Raw genomic sequence first — 9,911 nt, 5'->3', positions numbered from 1 at the left:
CGTCGGCCGCAAGCCCCGCCCCCGCCCGGCCTGCGTCCCAAGGCTCATTCATCAACCCCTCAGGCCCCGCCCCGAACTCCAGGCCCCGCCCACCACGAGTCAGGTCCGAACGCCGCCGGGCAGAGCTCCGCCGCCGCCTGGGGCTCACCTCGCTGAACGCCCCGCGTCCGATCACCTTCAGAATCTCGAAGTCGTCCCTCTGCAGTCGGACCTCCTTAAGCCTCCCCACGATGGGCTCCGCTGGGGGCGCGGTGGGGGGTAAGACCCGAGGATCACTGGGTCGAGGTCCCACCCTCCATCCCTCCAGTCTCCCCTTCTCGCTGCCTCTCAGCTTCACCTTAAGGCCTCCCAAGGGCTTGCCCGCATAAACACTGTGAGGTTTGGGGGGCCCCAACCTGCCCTCCCAAAGAGGTGCGGTGCCTGGGAACCGCTTGTTGGGACAGGGCATTGGGCCAGAGGGCTCCAGTGGCGTGCAGGATGGAGAGCACGGGTCACAAACACCTGCAGAAGGGACACCCGGAAGAGCAGGGGAAGAGGAAGCCCCAGTTCTCCGGCTCCCCTGGCTTTCAGGCTTCGCCTCTACTCCAGGCAATGGTTAAGGCGCTGCCGCGACCGGGCCCCACCCTGAGTTCTCATTCAGCAGGTCTGGGGTTATGGTCCATAAAGTGCCGCTGTCACAATACCTCTAGATTCAGATACAGGTGGTTCTTGGGCCGCACTTTGGAATACCCCGGATTCGGGGCTGGGGCAAGGAACGGGAGAAAGGGACAGAGCCAGCGTGGACACACATCCCAGACTCAAGTGCTCCTGGCCTTATCTCAGTCCTCCAGGCGAAGGGCTTTAGCACCGCCCCTTATTTACAGATGGCAATCAAGGCTCCCAGAGGTCAAGGTCCTACAGCCTAGAACGTCAAACCGGGCAGTCTGAAAGGGGTACAGGCTGGGGTGAAGGCTGAAGACCCAGGGACTGTGGGGAGAGGGAAACTTGGACTCCAAGGGGCTGAAAGAAGTGGAGGCAGGATGAACAGAGGGCTGGGGCGAGCAGGCCAGAAGGGAGACTGGGTTGAGGGGGAGAGGGGCCCTAGGGGGTTCAGGGATAGCGGGCCGGCTGGGGAGAACCAGCGAGGGCCAGGGACGGGGGAGGGAAGAGAGAGCCAAGACATTGAGCCCTTTTAAGGCAGCGGGAGCCCGGGCCCCCTCCCCCGCTGGGAGGCCTGGCAGGGGAGGGGCCGCAGGGTGCCGCTCAGGCCACAAAAGGAGAGCTCCTCACAGGAGAGCCAAACCCCTACCCCCACCCCGGGTCTCAGTTTACCCGGCCACCCCAGCTTCATCCTCTGCAAAAGGGAGGCTGGGGAGTCCCTAAGGGCTGGGGGAGGTGGGGAGAAGTTTCTTCCAGAGGCTGAGTGGCCTGGCCCTCGGCCTCCACCTTCCCATCTGTGAAATGGGAGGAGGGAGAGGTATGGGGCCTGGGCCAGAAAGATATGGACACAAGAGGGAGCAGGAGCAGGTGAGGAGACAGCACACAAAGACGCACTGTGACACACACAGGCCAAAGCCCAAGAGCAAGGCTGAATGCCAGGCCTGAGGAGGACTGGAGCGGTGGGGTGTTAGGGTAACAAACTGGTGAGCCGGAATCCCGGGCCTGGGGTGGGGTGGGGTGGGCTGCAGGGCAGGAGGTGGGAGTTGGGGCGTCTTCCCGCCAGACCAGGGCCCAGGCCCTGGAAAGACCTCCTGAGAAGGGCTCTGTGGGACAGCTGGAAGGCTGGCGGTCCTGAGTCAGAACTACAGGCTGTGAGACTGGAGGGGTACCATGGGCTGACCCTGCAGGCTGGTGGGACTGAGATCGTGAGTGTGGGGGCAGAGAGCCAACAGAGAGCAGGCACTCTTCAGTCTGGGGGATGAGGGGTGCGGGCGGCGCCTGTCTGCAGGGCTGGTTCTCCCCCAGGGCCTGTGTGAGTCACTGTGCCCTCCCAGAGCCTGGGCACCTGTTGGGGCAGCTGGAGACTGGCGCCGAACACCTGCCCGTCAGCCGCGCCCCTGGCAGCTGCCCCATGCTGTCCCTCCCCATGTGCCCCTGTGCTGTGGGAAACCAGAGTTGAGAGTCATGCTGCCCATTTGTGGGGAAGGGTCCTATGAGATGGGCTTCCAGCCTGTCCCTAGACCTAGACTTGGGGAGGGGGTGCAGGGAGACCACAAGAGGCTGTGCCCAGCCCAGCCTGCTGTGACTCCCAAGCCATGGCCCTTGAGTCTGGCCTCTGCTGACCTTACTCTGCCCCGCCTGGGTGGCACTGGGGTAGGGGAATGTTGTCTGAGGGCCCAGTTCCAAGCTCTGGGCCCCAGAATGGAAGGATCTCCCCGTGACCAAAGTCGGGCCCCTGGGCCCAGACCCATCTCCTGCCTCTGCCCTGCCCCCGTGCCCATCAGGGGGAGCCGTGCAGGCAGGCACTCACCCCACTGCAAGAAGTCGGCCACATACTTGTCCTGGGCCAGGTCGGAGGCGCCCAGCTCCTGGTGGACGCCCAGGAGAAGGTCGAGCAGGGGCTCCAGCCCCAGGAAGCCAGGGTCCAGCGCCAGCTGCTGGAGCCGCCTCAGCCGCACCTCGGCTGACATGTCGGACAGGCAGCACCATGGCCCCCTCCCCGGGCCAGGGGCTCGGGGTCCTCCTGTCACGGGGCCTGGCAGCCCCTGTCCAGGCTTTGGAGCCCCAGCTGCATGTCCGCCAGTCCCTGGCTGTCCCCTGGGCCTCTCTGGTCACTTCTCTCGGCTGCCGAGGCCGCCTCCTCTTCTCCCCACCCCTTGGTCCAGCCCCCCTCCCGCCTCCCAGCCTTAACCCCTCACAAGCCAACTCCCCAACACCTTCCTTCCAGGGCCCCTCAGAAACTTTCAGAGTGAGACTGAGTCTAGGGGAATGGAAGGAGACTGCCAACTCTCTCACCGTCCCCCAATAAAAAGTGGAGCACAGAGGAGAGCCACAGGTGTGACAAATTCCAAGACGAACCTCCCCATTGCCTACAGGGGACCAATCGAGGCTCCCAGTGATCCAATAACCACGCCCCCCTGTTCCTGCCAAGCCCTAGAGCTAGGGGGCGCCGGGGTAAAGAAAGGGAATGAGGCCTGGGGTGGGGGGAGCAGGAGGCCAGGGCAGCTTCTCGGGTGACTCACGATGGATTCTGACTTTGGGACAGTTAAATTTAGCCCTCAGGCCCACTGCTTCACACTGGGCTTTTTTTTGGCAGTAGGTGGGGAAGGGGCGGTGAGGAGAGATCAAGAGGGGACACCTCGGAGCCAGAACCGGGGGTGACCTGCTGCCCAGAGCCGGGGAGGCGAGCGATGGAGCCAGGCCCTCCCCAGCCACAGGAGACCCCAGAATAGCTCCTTGGCCCTTGGCCGGGCAGCCACATTCCTACCCAGGCTGGGATTAGAAACAGAAACATTTCGGGGGGTGGAGTGGGAGGATACAGCTCCCCGCAGCTCCAGCCGGCTGGGAGGGATTTAAGCTTTCCTCTCCAGGGTGGACAGTTCTGCAGAGTGGGAATCATGGCCTCTAGCTGGTTTCTGAGCATATGGGGGAGGCCTGCCTGGGCCAGCCCCTGGAGTGGGGACGGGCAGTTCTGATACCTTAAGGGATGCCCGCTTAAGACTTTGAGGAGAGGGCCCTGGCTGCCCTCTGCCCTCGAGATGATGGGTTGGGCATGCTCTTCCCAAGGGCTTACTGGCACTGGGTCCCCAGCTGTTTGCCGACCCTCCCCAGGCTCTAGCTTCTCCCGCTGTTTAAAGGGGTGGGAGGCGCCGGGCTGGGAAGGCAGGCTCGCACTCTTCCCTTGGTGGACGCAGCCCGATTCTAGGGCCAGAGCAATGCACACACACGTCCTCCACACACCGCCTCCGAAGGGAACAGAGCCGCTGTGAAAACAGGGAACTTTAGTATAAATAAGAGGTCCTGGGGACAGGGAGGGCCCTGAGGGGCTTCATAATTTAACACTCTTCAAAAGCACAGACAATAGCAAGGGTGGGTGGGGTGGGGGCCAGGTGAGGAGTGGGCCACCCCCGGTCCTGCCCTCTCAGCTGAGGGACACACCACAGAGTTGGGGCTCTTGTGGGCAGGGAGGTTCTCCCCCAGGAGTGACCAGTCACATGCTGGGGACAAGGATGATGTAACACTGTTTCATAGGAAGGGGTCATTGTACTTGGCAGTAGGTGGGGACAAGGCTGAGGCCACATGGGCCACTACATCCCCTGTGTCTGGGCCAGTCTGGGGAACCCCCAAAATTTGTGCAGGGTGGGGGACCGGAGCAGTCCATCCATCATGGTTAGTCTTGTTAATACGGTGATCCGTGAGGTCAGCGGGGAGGGGTATGGCTAGGAGCTGGGGGCATGGGGCGGGGGACCCCAGCATCCATGGCTTCACACCACTGTGCCGCTCGGGGAGTTGCCTGGTTGGGAGGAGATGCCCTGGGGAAGATGAGAGGGAGAGACGGGGGTTAGAGACCACCTAAGGCTTCTGGCAGTGCCAGGGGGAGGGAGTCAGCCCAGAGTCCCCATGGCTGCTGCCACCTTGGCCTTGCCCCCGTCCACCCCAGACCCCCCAAACAGAGGCCTTTGCTCCAGGCTGGGGAACTTGCATCTCAGCTAGCTTCCCTGCCTGGCAGTTGGCACTTGGATACAGTAGCCAAAGTCCTCATGGATCCTAGGCAGAAACAATGTGGGAGGGGCAGGCGTGGGAGGAGAGGGAGAAACTAGGGTCCCCTTCTGGCTTGGGGTGTGACCCTGAGATGCTGGGAGGGGGAAGGACCCAGGGACAGTCCTACCTCTACCACTGACTTGCTGGGTGACCTGGGCCAACTTCCTTCCCCTGTCTGGGCCTCCTTCTCCTCGTCAGTGAACTAGGGGGACATAGAGGGTCTCTTTCAGGACTCAGCCAGACTCCCCCAATCCCAAGACCCTCTTCTCTGAGCTCTGAGACTGTGTCCTCAAGTGCTAGGGACTCAGGACTCTAAGATTCCAAACCAAGAGCCAAGAAACCAAGCTGTGGCCCTCTGGGATCCTGGACAGCCGAGCCCAGATCCTCAGGAGCTGAGACACCTGAGACAAGCTCCAACGCACAAGGTTCCAGGCCTTTGCTTCGCCTACTGTGGCCTCCCAAGCCGACAGCCACCCCAGAGGCAGGCACTCTGCCCAGCGCGCATCGTAAAGGCTCTGTTCTAAGAGGTATGAATCAGAGGACAGAGGGGGCAGTGACTCCCCAGGGGTCACACAGGGGGCAGAACTGGAACCCAGGCCTGTGATCCCAGTCAGTGGCTTCAGCAGTAGGCTGGGATCCTGAGTCTCAGACCCAGGCTGGAAGTCGCGCCCACAGGCTCAATCTTGCCCCTAGCGTTTTGGCCAGAAGTACACAAAAAAGTTTCACCATTTAAAAACCAGATGTTCCATAGACATAAATACTGCTTCAAGTGACAAGTGCTGAGACGAAGCCATGCTGGGCCCATCACTTCCCTTCCCTTCATCGCTTCCTGGGGCCCCACTGCTCCAAGCTGTCTCTCAGCTGCCCTCGAGAAGCCCATCACTCTAAGAGCTCAGAAGCCTCCTTGTGGGACACTAAGGTTTCTACGGTTTCCCCTCATCCCATGGAGCCAGAGGTGTGACAATGACAAAGCCCTCTCTCTGCCAACTCCTGCCTCATCCCACTGAGGGTCCCACCTGGCCTGGGCAGGCTGGTGTGGGGCAACTCACCGCCTTGCCTGGCCGGGCCCAGGTGCAGATGAGGCCCTCTTGGCAGGCAGTGATGATGCAGTCCTCCAGGAAGAGGAGGACCGTGAGCCGCTCCTGGGCGATCTTCTTGCACACAAGGGGCTCCAGCAGCGGCACCTCGTGGATGCGCGGGCACAGCGCGGTGCCCAGCACCTTGGCAGGGTCCAGGCGGCTGCGGGGGGTGGGGCCACTGGGCTTGTCCCCACCGCCGCTGCCCCCACTGCCGCCCCGGCTGATGTTGCCCAGGCTGTGGTAGCGCTTATGCTCCTTCTCAGCCCCGCGGTCCCGCCGCTCCTGCAGCGTGAGTGTGGCAAAGCGGCCGATGCTGAATGGAGTACCAGGCTCTGCTGCCACGCCTGGGCCACCCGCCTTGCCGCCGCCCGCCGGGTGAGGGAGGCTGTTGGAGCGGGACAGGGAGCGGGGCAGGGGGCTGGGGCCTGACTCGCCACCCCTGGAGCTGCTGGCAGCTGGCGGTGTGGTGCTAGGTGTGCCAGGGAGTGTGCGGGTGCGGGCCAGGGGAGGGTGCGGGTACAGCACATCTTCAGTGAGGTCCCACAGGCAGAACTGCGTGTCCTGGCCCGCCGAGCCGAAGCGGTAGGTGATGGAGCCGGCCTTGGGCAGTGGGGAGAGTGGGACACCCCCAGTCGAGCCTGCACCCGAGACCTCAGGCTCCTCCTCGTCTTCGCCAATCCGCTCCCCGTCACCACTGGCTGCTGACGTCACCTCCTCTGCCCGCGTAGTGTAGGGGTCGAAGGCCACTGCATTGACCCAGGACTTGTGGCCGTGGCCACGGGCCACCACACGGCCCTCAGTGAAGGACCACACAGTGACCAGGTCATCTTCACCGCCCGTCACCACGTAGCGGCCATCAGGGCTCCAGCACACACAGAGCAGGCCCCCAAAGTAGCTCTTCATGAGCCCGCGCAGGAGCATGGAGTCGAAGTGGAAGATGCGCAGGCAGCCATCCTGGCTGACGCAGGCCAGGTGCCGTCCGTCGGGCGAGAAGGCGAACTCGTTGAGGGGCCCCTCCCCCACTGCCCACTTGGCCAGCGGGTTGCGGGGCGCCTTGCTCTTGGCAGCATAGACGGAGAAGCCCTCGCCCTGCTTCAGCAGGCTGTACTGGGGTGGGGCTGAGGCGCAGGGGTGGCTGACGTTGTACAGGTACAGGTGGCCGCTGGCGTGCGACGCCAGGAACAGGCTTTCCGACTCAGGCAGCCACTTAAGATATGTCACCTTGGTCTTGTCGATCAACCGCTGCCAGGGGAGACAGGCTGGGGTTGGGAGAAGGCGATAAAGCCTGGGCAGACCTCCTCCCATCCTGTTCCCCCAGGAAGGCCTTCCGACAGGGCCCTGCTCACTCAGCCCGTGCCATGCCAGGCCCGGAGCCTCCTCAGACAGAAGCTCCCACACTAGGGGGACAGATCAGTACCAGCTCAGGGGATGGCAGGGGAACAAGGGCTGCCAGCAAGGGGGCCACAGGGAGCTCCATGGAGCCTCCCCGTCCCATCTTCGGCGAGGGGACAGTCCTGCCTGCCGTGAAGCTGTGCTCTAACTCTCTCCACAGCCTTCCAGACTCATCACAAGCCGACCCCTCTGTGATTTCTCACAACTCATCCATCAGTCCTTCTCCCTCAGTAACTGCTCTGGTCATGTGGTCCTTTGCTGTCCTGCTTTGGGGACGTCTGTCCTAGCTGTCCCCTCTACTCAGAATATCCTCTGCTCAACTCCTTCAGGACTGTCAGCATCACCTCCCTGTAAGGCCCTTCCTCACCACCCTTATTAAACCACTGAGACTCCCTTGGCCCCGTCCCTGCTGACATGCAGGGCAAATGAACTTGATTCCCATCACCCCCATCTCCCCAGCTCGACTGAGAGCTAGCTCTGCAAGGGTGGGCCTCCTGTCTGCTAAGCTTCTAGTGCTTGCAACAGTGCCTGGCACAGAAGGGGTGCTCAGTAACTATTTTGTGAATGGATGAGCTGATGCATTTTTAATCCATTCACTGTTCCACTCACTCCCTTCAGCCATTCACTCATTCTGAGAATATTTATGGAACACTTCCTCTGGACCAGAGAGAACGAGAGGCAAGCCAAGAGCAGTCCCTGCTGGTGGATAAGGTCGTTGGCTGGCATTTCCTCGTGTGCCAAGTTGGCCCTGGACTGAGCAGTCTCCATATATGCTTTTTACAACAGCAGTCTGGTGAGGCAGGAATGAGAATCCCATTTTGCAGGGAGGAAAAGTGAGGCTCAGAGAAGAGTCACCTTCCCAAAGTGACATGGTAAGTAATGGTGCAGCAGGGATTTGAATTCAAAACCCACAGAGCCCCAAATTCAGAACAAGGGCATCAAATTAGGCTCAACCGGTTACTAGCCTCAGTTCTCTAATCTGGAAAATGGGCACCACAATTGCCTACCTATCGGCTGATGAGAACTCAAGGAGTCATGTGTTCAGCACAGGGCTAACACAGCATAGGGCCTGGGCACAGTAAGCACAGCTGTGATTATCACCTGCTGCCTGTCACCCCATTCCTCCTCATCCTGCCCCTCTCAGGCCTACACGGCTCCCCTGGCAGCTGCAGCCCAGTGACAAATAGTGTGTGGGAGGAAAGGGAAGCAGTTCTGGGTTCTGGGGGCCACAATCACCTCCTCATTGAATAACTTGCTGGTGTCCTTCTTGATGAGATCCAGGTATTGCACCTGGCCAGCTGAGAAACCCACCAGCAGGGAGATGGTCTCCGTGGCAGCAGTGAACTGGTTGAAGTCGTGGCAAGTGGGCTGGGTGCCCTTGTAGATCCGCTTGTCAATTGGCTTGTTGAGGTCAATGGACTTGAGTGGTGGGAGAAAAGGCGTTAATGGTCTATACCACTGAGAGGAAGGAAGAGGGTTTGAGGTTGGGGTAAACCACTAAGAGGAAACAGGGTTAAATCCCAGAGAGAAGTGGGTAGGTAGATCGGTGGGTGGAGAGAGAGGGGGCAACCACAGACCGGAAAAGAACCCAAATCACAGACAGAGCAGGGAAAAAGTACTGAAAGATGGTAAGGACCGCCCCCCAAGGCTACAGTACCTCCCCAAAGTCAGACCCCCATCCTGACACCCTTGCCCACAGCAGCGGGGGTTAGGTTCCGCATAGTCCCTGAGCTCTGATTCCTTTCCGGTCCCCTTCCTTAGTCTCAGCAATTCCCTTGGGACTTAGCACCATAATATTTCGAGACCCCCAAACCTCAGAGTCACCCAAATCCTCAGGACTCTAAAATCCAAAATCCCAGGCTTTCCTTCACTTTGGAACCCCTAAACCTCAGGACCCATCCCTCACAGATTAGGGATCCATCAAACCTCATGGTCCCCCACGTTTTAGATACATTCATCACCCCTGGGCTCTTGGGATCCCCATCACTTCCAGGGACCACCATGAACTCCAGGTGTCACATCCCTCTGGTACCTACACATCACTTGAGGGATGCCCGTCACACCTGAGGAGTTCTCGGACCAGCCTGATTCCCATCAGCCTAGAGATTTCCTTTCCTCCTCGAGACCCCCATTTCCTCTAGGAACCCACTCAGCTTCTGGACCCCATTAACCTCTGAGACCCCATCACTTCCAGTTCCCCTCATTTCTGGGTTTCCAGTCTCAAGAACCCCCTCCAACACCTCCAGACTGTAATACTTCTGGGTTCACCATCACCTCGGGTTTGCCCCATCACCTGCGGAGTGCTTGCCGCCCCAGAACCTGGGGGAATCCCGCATCATCTCAGACGCTCCATCGTGCCCAGAATACGGGCCACCCCAGAACCCCTACGCATAACTGGGGGGGAGGGGATTCCCCCATTATCTCCAAGATAGATACCCAGCATCCCGGGGGCCTCCCATCACCTTTCAGGATCCTGCTTTACCTCCAAGAATCATGCTCCCCGCGCTGCCCACCGCATCTGGGACGCCCACCCCTTGCTTCTGCTCTCTTTCCTAAGCTCAATTCGCGGACCCCCTATCACTTCTCCGGGACCCCTGTCCTCTCAGCGCCCAGGGCCCCACGATGCAGGCCGCTCACCCGTTGGCTCCCGCGGCGGCAGCAGCCCGGGTAGAAATAGAGCTCGCGGCCCAAGTTGAAGCAGACGCGGTCTCCCCCCGCGCCCAGCCCCGCGGGCGTGGCGGGCGGCTCCCCGGCCCCGGC

General features: G+C 60.9%; 1 protein-coding gene across 1 annotated transcript in view; it reads right to left on the bottom strand.

Moving 5' to 3' along the window:
- Nucleotides 1-9,908, bottom strand: part of DMWD (DM1 locus, WD repeat containing) — a gene marked incomplete at its 5' end in the record, with an annotated part of 10,894 nt that extends 986 nt beyond the window's left edge. The window contains 6 exons of the mRNA XM_021716933.1: nucleotides 149-240; nucleotides 2,450-2,507; nucleotides 4,808-4,882; nucleotides 5,730-7,001; nucleotides 8,388-8,570; nucleotides 9,789-9,908. Of these exons, the coding sequence (XP_021572608.1) occupies nucleotides 149-240; nucleotides 2,450-2,507; nucleotides 4,808-4,882; nucleotides 5,730-7,001; nucleotides 8,388-8,570; nucleotides 9,789-9,908 (1,800 nt within the window). The remainder of the gene's footprint in view (nucleotides 1-148; nucleotides 241-2,449; nucleotides 2,508-4,807; nucleotides 4,883-5,729; nucleotides 7,002-8,387; nucleotides 8,571-9,788) is intronic.
- Nucleotides 9,909-9,911: the final 3 nt, after the last annotated feature.

The sequence above is a fragment of the Carlito syrichta genome, unplaced genomic scaffold (genome assembly GCF_000164805.1).
Source record: "Carlito syrichta isolate Samal-C Ts95f unplaced genomic scaffold, Tarsius_syrichta-2.0.1 Scaffold106380, whole genome shotgun sequence".
In the NCBI taxonomy this organism is placed as follows: Eukaryota; Metazoa; Chordata; class Mammalia; order Primates; family Tarsiidae; genus Carlito; species Carlito syrichta.
This window is presented reverse-complemented; position numbering and strand designations above follow the sequence as displayed.